Source organism: Balearica regulorum, chromosome 3, assembly GCF_011004875.1.
Source record: "Balearica regulorum gibbericeps isolate bBalReg1 chromosome 3, bBalReg1.pri, whole genome shotgun sequence".
NCBI lineage: Eukaryota > Metazoa > Chordata > Aves > Gruiformes > Gruidae > Balearica > Balearica regulorum.
In genome coordinates this window covers 113,252,939-113,267,885 of record NC_046186.1, presented here as the reverse complement: position 1 = coordinate 113,267,885, position 14,947 = coordinate 113,252,939, and the positions used below count along the sequence as shown (strand labels likewise).

The 14,947-nt window shown below is 65.5% G+C and overlaps 1 protein-coding gene across 8 annotated transcripts; it reads left to right on the top strand.

Annotated features, from left to right (window-relative positions):
• The first annotated feature begins 287 nt into the window (after positions 1 to 287).
• Positions 288 to 14,814, top strand: LOC142601143 (cullin-9-like). Of its 8 annotated transcripts, none has more exons than XM_075749530.1 (30): positions 288 to 338; positions 1,135 to 1,743; positions 2,539 to 2,693; positions 3,030 to 3,548; positions 3,680 to 3,815; positions 4,228 to 4,418; positions 4,914 to 5,301; positions 5,507 to 5,708; positions 6,011 to 6,218; positions 6,324 to 6,517; positions 6,665 to 6,882; positions 6,999 to 7,230; positions 7,576 to 7,681; positions 8,012 to 8,242; positions 8,408 to 8,498; positions 8,583 to 8,754; positions 8,969 to 9,074; positions 9,449 to 9,544; positions 9,633 to 9,808; positions 10,337 to 10,470; positions 10,551 to 10,727; positions 10,977 to 11,092; positions 11,599 to 11,781; positions 12,144 to 12,301; positions 12,671 to 12,881; positions 12,980 to 13,145; positions 13,295 to 13,440; positions 13,632 to 13,749; positions 14,163 to 14,365; positions 14,450 to 14,814. In XM_075749530.1, exons 2-30 carry the CDS (start codon positions 1,149 to 1,151, stop codon positions 14,732 to 14,734), a joined length of 5,913 nt encoding a protein of 1,970 aa, XP_075605645.1. In that variant the 5' UTR covers positions 288 to 338; positions 1,135 to 1,148; the 3' UTR covers positions 14,735 to 14,814. The 8 variants fall into 8 exon arrangements, 5 of the variants coding, with proteins under 5 accessions (XP_075605645.1, XP_075605646.1, XP_075605649.1 ...); XM_075749531.1 differs by lacking the exon at positions 288 to 338 and adding an exon at positions 340 to 446 and having other exon boundaries at positions 8,015 to 8,242; XR_012834761.1 differs by lacking the exon at positions 288 to 338 and adding an exon at positions 373 to 446 and having other exon boundaries at positions 14,122 to 14,365.
• The last annotated feature ends 133 nt before the right edge of the window (positions 14,815 to 14,947 follow it).

Here is a 14,947-nt window from a genome sequence, read left to right as displayed (position 1 = left end):
TTGTGCCCTGGATGCTCCCCAGCCCCCACTTCTGGCACCGGCCGCGGCTGCCTCCTCTGCCCTCCCCATCCCGCGCTGCCCTATAGCCTGCTGCCCCTCCAAGTGCCAGGATGACCACTCCAGCTCTCCCTGTGTCCCCAGCCCCATGCAGCCCCCGGCCCTGAACCCCCCCCCCCCCTCCACGCTGTCCCGGCCTCCCCGGTGCTACCCGCCCGGTGCAGCCAGCTGCGGCCGCTGGCGGGCTAATCCTGGTCCTGCGCGGCTCCCGTCCGGGCGTGCCGCTGCGCATGCGCATGCGTGTCCACCGACCCGGAAGCGGCGTGGGAGCGGTGCTGGAGGTAACGCGGCCCGGCCCGGCGGTGGAGGGAGCGGAGCTATCCTGGGGCGGTCCCGGGCCTTTCCTTTCTGGAGAGCCCTGCGGGAGACCTCGGTACCGGAGCCCCGAGGTGAGGCAGCCTTGCCCGCCGGGGAGGGGCTGCGGCAGCCAGGCCGGACCGGGCAGGGCCAGGCGCTTCTCGTTGCCCCGGGAGCTCTCGCTTGGTCCACGCTTATAAGGAGCTTTATTCGGGCCGCCAGCGGGACCTGCCCGCGCAAGCCCGCTCCCCGGTAATTGTGGTGCCGTGCCGCCCGCCTTTAGCGTGCGTGTCCCAGGAACCGGGGTGGCCAGGGCGTAGGCCACCTGGACGGTGCTTCCAGACCCAGCTGGGTGATGGGCAGCGGAGCTCTCCAGCACAGGCTTGCACTGGCCCTCAGGGCCAGCAGGCACACCCCACCCGGCTTGGGGAGCTCTGTCAGCGCACAACCGGGTTTTACAGCTGAGCTTCCTGGGAAGAGCTGCCCTCCTTGGGCGCTGCTGGCTGTGTTCCTGCTGTGCCCACAGCCCCTTTAACAATCCAAAGATCACTGTGTCCTGCCCTGTTGTTTTGTATGCTGTATCTCCTACTTTAGTGGTCTTGTTGTGTTAGGGGCTTACAGCACTGACCTTCAGTACTGCTAGTACAATGGCACGTTTTATTTCTGTTACACTGCCACGTTACAAGCACTGTGACCCACAGGATCATAGATTTCTAGCCATAGCAAACCCTGCGCCTCAAGCGCCTCTCCCTAGCTCCTGCTTCCCCTCTGTCTCTGCAGGCATATTTCCTGTCATGGTGAACGAGCGGCATAATGGCAACCTGCTTGTGCACCTGGGGCCCAAACTGCAGGCCTACCCGGAGGAGCTGCTGCGGCAGCGGCGAGGCCATGATGGCCAGCCTGAGTACCTGATCCAGTGGAGTGTTGTCAGCCTGGAAGAGAGAGCAGTGGGAGGCAGCAGTGTCTCCTCTGCAGAGAGCAAGCCGGAGAACATCTCGATGTGGATGTCCGCAGAAGAGGTCTGTGCCAGCTGCCCGGCGCTGCTGGGCAAGAGGAAGCCGGAAGGGCAGTGGGTGAAAGAGGAGAAGGCAGCCAGCCCATTTGCTGCCGATGTCCCACTGGACGAAGGCTCGCTGCTGGAGATGAAGGCTGATGTCAGGAGCCTGGTGCAGCGAGCTGGCCGTCAGATGTCCGAGACGGGGGCCCCCGAGTCCTCCATCCTCAACACGATCCACGTGCTGAGCGCGTACGCCAGCATTGGCTCGCTGGCGGGTGCCTTCAAGGAGACGGGAGCCCTCGACTTGCTGATGAAGATGCTGTGCCACAAGGAGAAGCAAGTCCGCCGCAGTGCCGGCAAGATGCTGAGGGCCCTGGCTTCGCACGACGCAGGTGGGGGCTGCCGCTGCTCAGTGCCAGCGAGGAGGTGCTGCCGGGCAGCCGAGGGGGGTGGCGGTCCTGTTGTAGGTGTGGGGTGCCTGGGAAGCCACCTGTCTTGGGGCTCGTTGGCAGAAGGGGAAGACTCAGAGCTTCCAAGCGGCTCCTTGGTCGTAGTTGTCTGGGGTGCTGTAGGACTTGGGTGCTCCTTCCCCTGACGGGTTCCCGAGCTGGGACGCTGATTGGCTGTTAGGAGGCCTTCTGGCCAGGGGCTTGGCAGAGCGTTGGGGTGTCTGTGCTGCGTGCTGTCAGTTGGGAAGGCTCTGGCCTGCTCTTGGCAGGGAGCCTTTCCTCAGGCCCCGGTGGGTAGAGGCCTGGTCCTCACCCGTCCCCTCATTGGAGGGGAGCTGTTGTGGCTCGGAGGTGCCTGATGAGGCTTGGGTGTGCCCGGAAGGTTGCTGGTGGTGGTGTGTGTGTCCCACAAGCGATCTGACTTTCCCTGTCCTAGAGTTCACGTTGCTGTCCAGTGGGGCAGATGGGGGGCTGATTCAGGTTCAAGCGTAACTTTTTTTTATTCCCTGGGACCGTGTTCTGGAGTCAGTTATTTGGGGTTGCTGCTTTGGGGGAATCTTGCAGCTTTAGGGGTGGAAAAATCTGGTGTTACTCAGTGGAGCAAAATGTTGCCAATCCAGATTAAAGGACAGAACATGGTTCTAGGTTACACTGAGCATCAAAGCTGTTTCTTGCCTGCACAGGGGGTGGGGTAGGGTTCTCTTTAGGGGGCCTGAAGGGTTTCTGTTGTTGTTGCAGGGAGCTGGGCCTATGTCCTGCTGTCCCTGAGCCAGCAGGATGGCATTGAGCAGCACATGGACTTTGATGGTCGCTACACCTTGCTGGAGCTGTTTGCTGAGACAACATCCTCTGAAGAGCACTGCATGTCCTTTGAGGGCATTCATCTTCCACAGGTAGCAGCAGCCCTGGGCCTGTGGGCTTAGGGGTCAGGAGGGGTGAGAGTGGGGGGCCAGAGCTGGTGGTCTTGTTTGGGACAGGAGGGTAGTTGGCAGTGGGCAGCTGAGCAGGACTGGGTGTTGGGAGAGCTGTCCCAGGATCTGGGCCTGGCTTGGGGCTGGGAGAGGTGGTGGAGAGGCACATGGAGAGCCTTGTCTGAGCAGAGGGACAAGGGTGGGCTGAAAGGTCTGGAGCTATCACAGGAGCCTGGCTGTGGGTGAGCTGGTGGCTCGGAGAGAGCTGGGGCTGGAGGTGCTCTGCAGGGTGGTGTCCGACAGCTGTGCTTGTTGCAGATCCCCGGGAAGCTGCTGTTCGTCCTGGTGAAGCGCTACCTGTGTGTCACTTCTCTCATGGACAAGCTCAGCAGTGGCATGGAGCAGGGAGGGGAGCAGCAGGACTGCGCCGTGCCCGGGCTGCTGACTGAGGAGAGGAGCCGTGTGAAGCAGGAGTTTGAGTTCAGCATGGCTATGGCAAACCTCATCTTGGAGCTGGTGCACGTGATGGGCTGGGACCACAGCCACGAGCCAGAGCTGCTGCCCCAACAGGAGCTGCGGCCTCGCACCACCCGTTCCATCTTCCGGCACAGGGCCACATCCTGCACCGCTACTCAAGAAGCCCCCACTCCTCCACCAAAAGAGCCCAGCATCTTCAAGACGCGCTCAGCCTTCCCAAGCCGCAGCAGCTATGTGGAGTATGTGCAGGCGAACCTGGTGCGTGGCATGCGGGTGCGCATGCTGGAGGACTATGAGCAGGTCAGCGCAGGTGATGAGGGTGACTTTCGCCAGAGCAATGATGGCACACCGCCCGTGCAGGTATCCTTTGCTGGGAGGGCAGGGGCTGCCAGGGGGCCTGTCTGCTGTAGGAAGCACGCAGCTTTGCATGGGAGCAGTGGGGTTGGGCTTACCTTCCCTTAGCTGGGTCTGCGTTGGGCTCTCCTCCTCAGGTGTACTGGCAAGCCCTGGGCTGTACGTACTGGGTTCACTGGCACATGGTGGAGATCATCGGCCCTTCAGGGCAAGAGGAACATGAGGGCCTAGACAAGGTGTCCACCCTGATGCACAACCACAAGTTGGCAGCAGGTGAGCAGCCTGTCAGGCCTGAAGCTTTTCTCCCCAACCCTTCTGCAGCTGCATGCTGGCACTGTGGATTCTGCTGGTGCTGGTGTCCCAGTGCGTTGTCCTGGCTGGTCCAGGCACTATGGGAACAGGCTGGGGGAGCAGCGAGCTAGAGGTGCCCATTTTGAGCGTTTTCTGTTGTACAGCCCAAAGAGGTTCAAGTGAAGATGGTAATCCCCATCTCTACAGCTTCTGGGGTCTCCTCCCAGCATGTTCCCCTTCTCTTGCTGCCCTCCTGCCACCTCCCTTTCCCAGAGCAGGCTGTGGGACAGTGGGGATCAATTCTGCCCAGATGATCCCCATGAGCTCTTTGCCTGGGGAACGTGGGGGGTGCAGCAGAGCTGACAGTGCCCTTCCTTGCTCCGCTCTCCTGCAGTTGCACAGCCGTTTTTCTGCAAGCCTTTTGGGGGGCTGTACTCCCTGCCTTACCTGGGGGAGCAGCCGACCAAGGCTGCAGAGGTCCTGAGCCGTGCTGAGTGGTGGGAGCTGCTTTTCTTTGTGAAGAAGCTGGAAGCAGAGGAGCAGAAAGAGATCACCTCTGTCATCCAGCAGGACCAGGGAGAGCAGGTATGGGCCAGAGCCTGCAGTGGTGAAACGGGAGGGAGGGAGGGAGAGAGAGAGAAGGTTAGGGAAGGGACTGGGCCTGGAGGAGGAGGTGGCAAGTGTGAGCTGTGCAGGGATGGCCTGAACGGGGCAGAAATGGGACTGAAATGGGAGGGTGAGTGGGGGATGGTGAAAGCGTGGGGAGCTGGGCGCAGCAAAGGGGTGAAGAGAGAGGAGAGGAAGCGCAGTCTGCCACGACCCTGGCAGAGTGACTGTGTCCAGCGAGGTTTGGGTAGGCGAGGCAAGCCCATGGGGTGATTGTACTGGTTGCGCTTGGGTGGCGAGAGCAGGCTGGTGGTAGTTGGGTTGGGGACGGGCAGGGGAGGGTGACAGTGGAGAATGGCCCTGGGGGCCTCCGGCAGTGCAGCCTTTCTGTCCATTCTGGCACTGGCCGTCACAAGGGGTGACAGTGATGTCTGTGGGGAGTCCGTGAGGGTTAAGTTGACCCCCTCTGTCCAGCTGTCGGAGGTGGATGAAGAAGCCCTGATCCAGCTGTCGGTACCTGTGAAGCTGGCCCAGAAGGTGCTGCGGGTCTTGGAGAAGCGGTGTCACGGCAGCACTCAGCGTGACCTGCGCGGCTCCCACGTCTATGCCAAATACTTCCTCGGTAGAGGAGCCGAGCAGGGTGGTGAGGGGAGCACCGTGGTGTCCTCGGAGAGCGCCGACTGCAGGAGCACTGGCCCTGAAGCCACGACGGCCAAGGCAGAGGAGGAGGAGGACCTTTCCGCAGCCACAGTGCTGCCCCACGCCCCCGCTGCAGCAGTGAAGTCGGATTCCCAGCTGTTTGGCGAGCTCCTTGAGAGGGAAGGGTTGTTCTTCCCAGAGGTGACAGAGGAGCAGATGAAAGGTAATCGCCTGCTACGCGCTGGGGCACATGCACGGTGCTGGAGATGGCTCCGTTGCGTGGATGGAGGAAGGCTCTGGGGAGGGCGTGGGAGTCGAGGCGCCCAGTGGTTGCCTGGGTGCTAGGTGTGTGGGTGCATGGCACCCCGGGAGTTTCTGGAGGTGTTACTGCTGCCCTGACGCCTGTGTCCCTGCCTGTCTCCCAGCAGTGTTGGGCAGCTGCAAGGGGGTGAGCGAGAGGGGCTCGCTGGCCAAGATTGCCACCGTGGTGGACGTGATCCAGAGCAGCAGCTCCGAGGTGGGGCTGCGCTTAGCTGGGCTCAGGCACATCACGAAGATCCTGGCGGAGGAGCCTGAGCTCGAGCAGCAAGTCGGCAAAGCCCAGGGCAGGCTGGGGACCAGGAGCGTTGGGTGAGCCGTGGGGTGCTGCGCAGCCCTCCTGCTGGCTGGGGAGGGCTGTGTTGGCAGGGTGGGGGACAGTTCTGGAGTGCGGGAGGTGGCAGTGGAAGTGCGAAGGCCGGTACGTCCCTGCGTGTTCAGCGAGAAGAGACGTGGATCTGTTGTCCCTTTGTCCCAGGCAGTCTCATTCCTGGGGCTGACCCAGCTGCAGTCGAACCACGCGGGCAGGGAGAAGGTGGCCGGCAGGGCCTGGGGTGCCAGCGTGCCGGCGGCAGTGTCCGGAGGCTGCTCCTGAGGCATCCTTTCCCATGCAGGGAGAAGCTGGTGAAGGTGGCAGCGGAGCTGCTGAGCACTGAGGTGGCAGAGAAGGCCCTGGTGGTGGTGACGCTGCGGCTGCTGGCCGTGCTCATGGCAAAGTACGACTGGCGCGTGCCATTTGCCACGGAGGGTGGTGCGCGGGCTGTGCTGGCCTGCATGCAGCAGCACCCGTCCTCCGCCCTGGTGCAGCAGGCTGGCCTGGCGGTGAGTGTGGCAGAGGGGATGCTGTAGGTGGGCAGGGCAGGGCGCAGGCTCGGCCAGGTGCAGCGGAGATGCCCGCTGCCCTGCTGAGTGCTGTTGACCTTGCAGGCCCTGAAGGTGCTGGTGGGAGCTGTGGCTGATGAGCCGGGAGGTGCCGGTGGGAAGCCCTTGCCCCTGAACCATGCCGACGCGCAGATGATGCGGGAGATCTTTGCCAGCATCGGCTCTGCCTCCAGCCAGGGCTCGGCAAGCTTGCTGAGTGCCATCCCTGCTGCCATCAGCACCATGCAGAGGGTCCCAGGGTAGGGACAGAGTGAGGACAGTGCCTGGGGGTGGGAGGACCCTCGTGTGTGTGTGTGTGGTGGGGCAAGGCGGGCAGGTGGCTTATGGGTGCAGGGGAGGCTGCGTGCTTGGGGGTGGAAGGCACCCGCATTGCTCTGTCCCTGCAGGGGCTCCTCAGGTGTGCAGAACGGCTTGCTGGTGGTGAACATGCTGATCGACAGCCACCAGGGCCTGGCAGAGCAGCTGTCGAGCTGCGATCTGCCCACGGTGCTGCAGAGCTGCTGGTGGGACGGGCGTAGCACTGGCTGCCCTCACGCGATGCTGGCCCTCAGCGCGATCAACCGCCTCGCGGAGCACCGGCTGCCCCTGGGCCAGGAGACAGCAGGTAGCGTGCCGCCCGCGCCTCCCGCCGTGCCATGGCCCCCTGGATGCAGCGGGCAGAGCTGCCTGCGCCTCTCAAGCGAGTGCCTGGGCTGGGCCCACGTGTCCTTGTTGTGGCAGGCAGAGAGGTCCCGCTGGACCTGAGGGACGTGCGGATGCTTCTGGGCGGCCTGGGGGACGGCATCTTGTCCAAGGACGTGGTGGTGGCCCTGGAGCGGCAGCTCTATGGTGAAGGCCCCGTCACCTCTGGCGAGGTGGCGCAGCTGCTGCAGGACCACAGGTGCTTCAGGCTGCTGCTGCGCAGCTTTGAGCTGCTGGGGGCGGAGAAGGCTGTGAGTCTGAACATGCTCAGGTGGGTCCAGGGGGATTTGGTGAGGGTCTGGGGCCTCTGGAGGAGGTGTGTGAGTGCTGGTGGTGACGCTGGGGGGGGCACAGGACACGTTTGTGGGTCCTGGTGGAGCTGTTCTTCGGCAGGGGCAGGTGTGGCCCAGCACGTATGCAGGTGCCAGTTGGGGTGGCCTGGGGCACAGGGCCATGTGGGGACAGAGCAGCAGGTGCCTGGGTGCTGGTGGGACATCCAAGGTGCCTGGGGAGCCTTGGCTCCCAGTCCCTGTGGGGTACCGGCCTTCCCGATGGGGCAGGGCAGCAGGGCTGCCTCTGCGTGCCCCGGCCTGAGTGGGCCCTCTCTGTCACTCAGGATCCTGAACAAGTTCCTGGATGCTTACCAGGAGGACGTGCTGCCCTGGCATGAGTGTGTGGAGCCCTGTTTGTCCTCCCTGAGTGCCCACAGCAGCGACCGGGAGGTGAGGATGTCCCGGGACTCGCGGCAGGCAGGGGCGGCTTTGCTAGCTGTGCCGTGCATCGGCCAGGCCTGGTGTTGGTGAAGCGGGGTCCCTGCCTGCAGCAGCCCGGCCTTGTTGTGGCCAACGCGCTGGGAAAGGTGGGGAGCGGCTGTCCTGGCTGTGGCCGTGGCGGCGTCCCGGCGGCTGGCATGCCCAGTGCCGTGCCTGGCCAGGCGCTTGCGGGCGCTGCTGCGGTGTCGGGGCGGAGGGGACGGAGCACTGTGGTACCCTGCTGCTGGGGCCTGGCAGGTTCCCGGCACCAGCCTGGCCGCTCACGTCTGCCTTGCTCAGCAGGTGGTGCAGGAGGTTGTTGGCTTCCTGCACCGGCTGGCCACAGCCAGCAAGGACTGCGCGGTGGTGATGTGCCGCGTGGGCGCTCGCGAGGCTCTGTCCAAAGGCCTGGACAAGCACGGCACGGCCCCGTCACTGGCGCCAGCCCTGCTCGACCTGGTGATCGACTGTGAGAAGTACGCCAGCCTCTACAAGAAGCTGACAACCAGCATCTTGGCTGGCTGCATCCAGGTGGGCCTGGGGAGGCCCGGCTGCGCTGGGGCTCTGGGTCTCGGGGCCGTCCAGCTGTCCCTGGCACCTCGGGGCAGCCTTCTGCTCTCTGCCTGCCGCAGCCGTGCGGCGGGCGAGGGGAGGAGGACCCAGGGCCCCTGGTAAGAGCCTCACCGCATCCCGTAGCTGGTCCTGGGGCAGATTGAGGAGCACCGCCGGAGCCACCAGCCCATCAGCATCCCCTTCTTTGACGTCTTTCTGCGCAACCTGTGCCGAGGTGAGTGCAGGGAGCGGGAGCTGGAGCCCCGTGCCTGGCATGTGCTGGCCTGGTGGCTGGAGGCTCCGTGTGCTCTCCCCGCAGGCTCCAGCGTGGAGGTGAAGGAGGACAAGTGCTGGGAGAAGGTGCAGGTCTCCTCCAACCCCCACCGGGCCAGCAGGCTCACGGACAGGAACCCAAAGACCTACTGGGAGTCGAACGGCAGCACCGGCTCGCACTTCATCACTGTCCACATGCAGTGTGGTGTGGTGGTCAGGTGGGGCTGGGCCAGGAGGGCTGGGGGCCTTTGGGGCCAGGAGGACCAGCGGCCGTGCGGGGAGGAGAGGGCTGTGGGGTCTGTGCGAGCCCTGCCCCAGCGGTGCCCGTGCTGGGGATTGCTGGATGGGGGGCAGCAGTGCGTGGGGCTGGCAGGGGCCAGGGCAGGGAGGGAGGGGGGACTGCTGAGCAGCACCGTGTTTGTTGCGCTGCAGGGAGATGAGCATGCTGGTGGCCAGCGAGGATTCCAGCTACATGCCAGCCCGTGTCGTGGTGCTGGGGGGAGACAGCCCTGCCACCATCAGAACTGAGCTCAACGCGGTGAGTCTGGCGCGGGCTGCTCAGGCCATGGGGCCCCACGGGAGCAGCGGGCTGGTCCTTGCTGTGCCCCGTGAAGGTCTGGCCCTGGTGCCGAGGCCCTGGGGGGTGCCTCGCGGGGAGGTAGGGATGGCAGGAGCTGTGCTGGGGGAGCCTCCTCCTGGCTGTAGGCAGCGGGTGCTGGAGACTTGGGTGGCAGGCTGGTGTGCTGGGGCTGTGAGCCAGAAGTGGGGCCCTGGTGGGGAGTGCCTTGTGGGCATGTAGGGGCTGCTGGCGGGGGACAGAGACGACGGCTTTAGTGGGGGGCGGCCAGGGGAGCATGCAGGGCGGCTGGCGCTCACTGCCTGGTGTGCTGAGGGCTTGCTGTCTGCCTGCAGGTGACCATCCTGCCCTCAGACAGCAGAGTGATCCTGCTGGAGAACATGACCCGCTTCTGGCCTGTCATCCAGATCCGGGTGAAGCGGTGCCAGCAGGTAGGGGAGCAGGGGGCCGGGCCGGGGAGCTGGCAGCGTGGGACGTGAGGGCCGTGCCTGAGGAGCTGAGGGTCGCGCTCTCCCGTAGGGTGGCATTGACACACGCGTGCGCGGCATCGAGGTGCTGGGTCCCAAGCCCACTTTCTGGCCCATCTTCAAGGAGCAGTTGTGCCGGCGGACGTTCCTCTCCTGCACTGCTCGGGCTCATGCCTGGTGCCAGGAGATCTGCCAGGACCGGGGGCAACTGCTGCAGCTCTTTGGCAGGTGAATTGTTTCCTGGCTGTGCCACGGTGTCCCCGGTGTCCCAGGGCTGGGTGGGGGATGCTGGCAGCCCACGAGGGGACTTGCAAGGCCAGGAGAGGAGCAGCCGGGTGTTCCGCCTGAACAGGGAGGGGCCCTTGCTCCTCCCTGGCCACCAGCGGTCCCAGAGGGCAAGGGCCAGCTTGGGGTCCCCCAGGTTTAAGCTGGGCCCGTGGGCAGGGCTAACCCACCAGAGAGGTGCCCCGCAGGGGCTGGCGCGTCCTGACCTGGCAGAGGTGGGTCAGGCGCAGGCAGGATCTCGCGGCCACGGGCACCGCACCGCCCCTGGGTTTGGCCGCGAGGGCCCAGTGTGGGCAGGGCCCGGGGGCAGCGAAGGGCCCTGGCTGCTGGGGGCGAGTGGGGCTGCCGAGCCGTTGTGCCTGGCAAGGAGCAGAGCAGGGAGCGACCGGCACGCTCTGCTTTCCTGGGGGAGTTCCCCCGGCCATCAGCAGGTGCCCGGCAGCACCGTGTGCTGCCCGGTCTCTCTTGCAGGCTGAACCGGGCACTGCAGCACGAGCAGAGCTTTGCCGACCGCTTCCTTCCTGATGACGAGGCGGCCCGGGCCTTGGGCAGGACGTGCTGGGAGGCCCTGGTGAACCCTTTGGTGCAGAGCATCACCAGCCCAGGTACCCTCTGCTCTCCTGGGCCCGGTCCGTGCTATGCCCCAGGCTGAGGCACCCTGCTCTGAGTCTGTCTGGCCTCGCAGACCCCCACGGCGTCAGCCCGCTGGCCTGGCTGCTGAGCGAGTACCTGGAGAGCACGGAGCTGCCCCGCCGTGCCACGAGCCGCAGTGCTGTCTTTGGTTCCCGTGTGCGGCGCCTGACCCAGCTGCTGGTGCACGTGGACCCTGGTGGCCCAGCACCAGAGGAGGCAAGAGCAGCTGGTGAGCAAGGGGCTGCCCTCCCGTGGGGCTGGGAGGGTGGTGGGTCCAGAGTGCCAGGCTGTGGCCGTGGGGATCTGCTGGGGAGGGTCCTGTGGCACTGGAGGCTCCGTAGCTGGGGAAGGCTTGTGACCGTGCCTTCCCGGCATCTCCTCTGCCCTGTGACCCCCAGGGAGAGGGGGAGGCTGCTGGTGGTCAGTGTGCAGAGCCTGCCCACGGAGCCGTGCTGAGCCCGGGGTTTCCCCTTGGCAGGCGGGAAGGAGGGGAAGACCAAGGAGGTGCCGGCCAGGGCTGCGAAGGCGGTGGTGGAGAAGTCGAGCAGCCTGTGGGGCATCTCGCAGTGCTGGCGCCACGTGGTGCAGCAGCAGGTAGAGCTTGGAGGGCCGGCCGTGGGGGCTGGAGAGGGCACGTGGGACCCCACAGTGGGTGGGTGTAGGGTGGAGCGGGGCCCGGCAGTGCCCTGGGAGCGTGGGGCTGTACCTGGTCTCTGCGGGGCCCGGGGGGGTGTGGGGACAGCCCTGCTACTGTTGCCACCCTGGCAGCGCTCAGGTGTCAAGCCGGTGCTGCAGGCTGGGAGAGGGGTACAGTGTTGGGCTACTTATTTCCTGCTGGGCTGCTGCTGTGGTTCTGTCCTGCCCTTGCAGCCCCTGCCCAGGCCTTGGGGCTGCGCTGCCATGTTGCCGCAGGCTCTCTCTCTCGGTAGCCTGTGGCAGCACTGGGGCCTCTAGTTGGCCCCTGGCCGATCCCAGGCAGTGGATGTCGGCAGAGTCAGGCTGGGACTAGATGTTCCTGGAGGCCATCCGTGCTGTGGGGCTCACCCCTCTGATGGCGTGTCCCGCTGCGGGGCTCACCCCTCTTGTGGTGCATCCTGCAGGTGCAGAGGTTCCTGGAGGCAGCAGGGCAGGCGCCAGACCTTGTGGAGCGATACTGCGGGCTGTACCAGCGCCTGCGCGGAGCCACGGCGGAGCTCTTTGGGCAGCAAGCCTCTTTTGTGCTGGCCCTGGGCCAGGGCTTTGCGGGGGCTTTGCTGCAGCTCTCCTTCCTTACCACCCTGCATGTGAGTTGTGGGAGCGTGGCACCAGTGCCGGGGCCCTGGCCTCACCGGCTCCGGGCACGGGCTGGGGAGGCTGCCCTGGCCCACGGCCTTGAGGCAAGCTCTGGGTGGGTGGTGTCCTGGCCTCCCACCGAGGCACAAGCCACCGAGCCCTGCCCTGTGGCGGCCCTGGACGGTGCCCAGCTGCGAGCGTGTGGCGCTGTCATGGCGTGGCCCCAGCCCCAGTGCACTCCTGTCTCAGCCTGGTGCCTGGGCACTCTCAGCCCCTGCCCGAGAGCCCCAGGGTTTCCCAGCTGCTCCCCGCAGGGATATTGCCCCAGCCTGGCCCCGTGGCCCCCTCTGCAGCCAGCCCTGTGCCTCTGCAGGTGAGTGAGCAGTTTGCCCGCTACCTTGACGGGCAGATCCAGGAGCTCCATGGGGCTGCGGGCAGTGCGGGGCCGCTGCAGCGGCTGCATCAGATCCTGGAGCCCTTTGTCGTCTTCAGCGGCCTGGAGCTCGCCCACACCTTCGAGCACTTCTACCGGTGAGGGGTGCTGTGTCTCCACGGGACTTAGGGCCTGGTGTGGGGCGGTGCAGTGCGGTGCAGTGTGGTGCGGTGGGGGAGGCGCAGGCAGTGCTGAGGCCGTGGCTGAGCCTGGCCTGTTGTGGCAGCGGTGCTCCCGCTTTGCTTCTCCTGGCTCTGGCATGTGGAGGGAAAGGCTGTGAGGGCCCGTGGGTGCTGCCAGCCTGCAGAGGCACATTCCCTGCTGGCGACAGGGAGGGGAGACAGGTGCTGCTGGGCCCGCGCGCCTTGGAGTGAGGCTGGGGCTGGGGCTGTCTCTGTCTCCTGGCGGGTGGCTGGTGGCCACGGGGCTCGGGCCGGCCCCTGACCTGACGCTGGCGGCCGTGGCAGGCACTACCTGGGGGACCGGCTCCTGGCGCAAGGGCCGTCTTGGCTGGAAGGAGCCATCGTGGAGGAGATCGGGCTGTGCTTCCCCAGCCGTTTCCCCCAAGGGATGCTGAGCAACCTGGCTGAGTCGGAGGAGCTGCAGCAGCAGTTTTACCTCTTCCAGCTGCAGGAGCAGGACAAGCGGCTGCTGGAGCTGGATACGGGCCTGGACGAGGTGGGCGTGCTGGTGGAGTGGGGAGGCTGGGGGCTGCCCGTGTTCCTCACGGGGATCCTGGGGCCTGTCCTGAGCCACCCTCGTGTCCACGTGCCCAGGCACTGGGGACGGCCTCAGAGGCGGCTGTGCCGGAGGTGAAGGTGCTGGCGCTGTCCCCGCGCTGCTGGCCCGTTTCCCCGTTCTGCTACATGGATGAACCTGGGAGGTTTTTCTCGGCGTCCCTGAGCTGCCCCCTGCGTGAATTTGCCAACTTCTGCCGGCGGAGTGAGTGTCGTGGCAGTGGGTGCGCGTGGGGTCTGGCAGGGCCCGGGCCCTCCGCAGCAGCTCAGCCACAAGTGGCGGAGCGCTGGGGTGTGCTGGGAGCGCCCAGCCAGGCTGGACCCTGGCCCTTGTGCTGACACGGTCTCTGGCAGGCCAGAGCCAGCTGGTCTGGGAGTGCACGAAGCCTCGGCGGTTGCAGTGGACGTGGCTGGGTCACGCGGAACTGCAGTTTGGAGACTGCGTCCTCCACGTCTCCACACTGCAGATGTACATCCTGCTGTGCTTCAACAGTGCCGAGGTAGGAGCTGGGGCCGTGGTGGGGGCGAGGGAGGCAGCGGATGCTGGAGCGTAGCGGGGCCGTGTCCTCCCTTCCAGTGGGGTCTCCAGTGGTGTTTGGGGCACAAGCCCCCCCCCCCCCGCCGCCTTGTGTGGCTGGGCTTGCTACTGGTGGGTCTTGGCTGGCCATTGCCCTCCCATGCCCTCCTGCAGGAGGTGGCTGTGGAGACCCTGCTACAGGCTACAGGGCTCCCTGCTGACCTGGTGCACCACGCACTGACACCGCTGACCCACGGCGAGGGCATCCTGGTGCAGAGCTGCACGCCAGGAGGTGAGCGTGGGCTGGGGCACCCCTGGGGAGGTGCTGCTCTGAGCCCCAAGGGGTGCGTGAGCTCGTAGGGGAAGCGAGTGGGCTGGGGTGAGTCTGTCAGTGCTCAGGGCTCAGGTCTGCGTGTCGAGTTGGGGCCTGAGGCCATGTGTAGGGCTGGGGTGGTTGTGTGGGGCTGGGGCTTGGGGCCGCGTGTGGGTGGGTCATTGTGGGTGATTGGGTCTCGGGTCTGTGTGTGCGGGGCTGGGGATTGTGCATGTGGCTGTTGCCTGGGGCCGTGTGGGGGACAGGCACGGGGCTGACACCTGCGAAGGCAGCAGCGGGAGGCCCGGGGCTGGGTCCAAGAGCCCCACGTGTGTCCTGGGGCTCCTTCAGGGCCCAGCTCCGGGCTTGGCTGACCCTGGGCCGGGTGCTAGCTCCAGGTGTACTGCGGCTGAACCAGGCAGCCCTGGCCCATGCCTCTGGCCGCCGCCTGAGGCTGCTGCCTCGGCAGAGGTACCTGCGGGCGGAGAGGGCTGAGGTCAGCGCCCTGGAAAGGAAGAGGAACATCCTCTGCTGCCTCATCACCCGCATCCTCAAGGTGGAGAAGCAGCTCCATATTGACAACCTGGTGTTTAGGGTAAGGGTATGGAGGGCTTGAGGGGCAGAGGGGCCACCTGGGTGCCGCACCACACTGCAGCGTGGGGCTCCCTTGCTGCTGTAGGTGATTGATGCCTGTCAGAAGGGTGAGTTGGGGCCAGGGCTGCAGTTCCTGAGCTTCTGCTGCCACAGCGTGGATGTGCTGTCCTGTGTCCTGCACCTGCTGAACCAGGGCTATCTCCGGCGCCAGGAGGAGAGACCTCATGTCTTGGAATACATCTCTGCTGAACCTACAACACCCGCTACCTCCCAGGTCCAGCCTCAGGTCGCCTTCCAGACTGTAGAGATCAAGATGGCAGCAAGCCCAGCCTCTGCTGAAAGGAGACAGACTTTTTCCACCTTCAGGTAGTCAGGGACTTGGCTGGGCTGGGAGGACATAGGCTGCATGGACTCTGTGGGTTTTACTTTAAATAAACGAGCCAAGCTGCACCAACCACCCACTCCCAGTTCTAGTCTGTTGGAGAGCTCAGCTGGCGGGTGTTTGGGAGCAGGGCCAGGTCATACTGCTGGTTGCTGTGCCCAGCCAGCCCTGACACCTGTGCTTGCTGGAGTGGTGGTAGCC

Bases quoted from the DNA above. Each gene is read 5' to 3' on its own strand.
- LOC142601143 (XM_075749530.1), top strand. From the start codon at position 1,149: ATGGTGAACGAGCGGCATAATGGCAACCTGCTTGTGCACCTGGGGCCC. The intron at 9,809-10,336 runs GTGAATTGTTTC...TCTCTCTTGCAG, and splicing joins CTGCTGCAGCTCTTTGGCAG to GCTGAACCGGGCACTGCAGC. The intron at 13,441-13,631 runs GTAGGAGCTGGG...GCCCTCCTGCAG, and splicing joins TGTGCTTCAACAGTGCCGAG to GAGGTGGCTGTGGAGACCCT.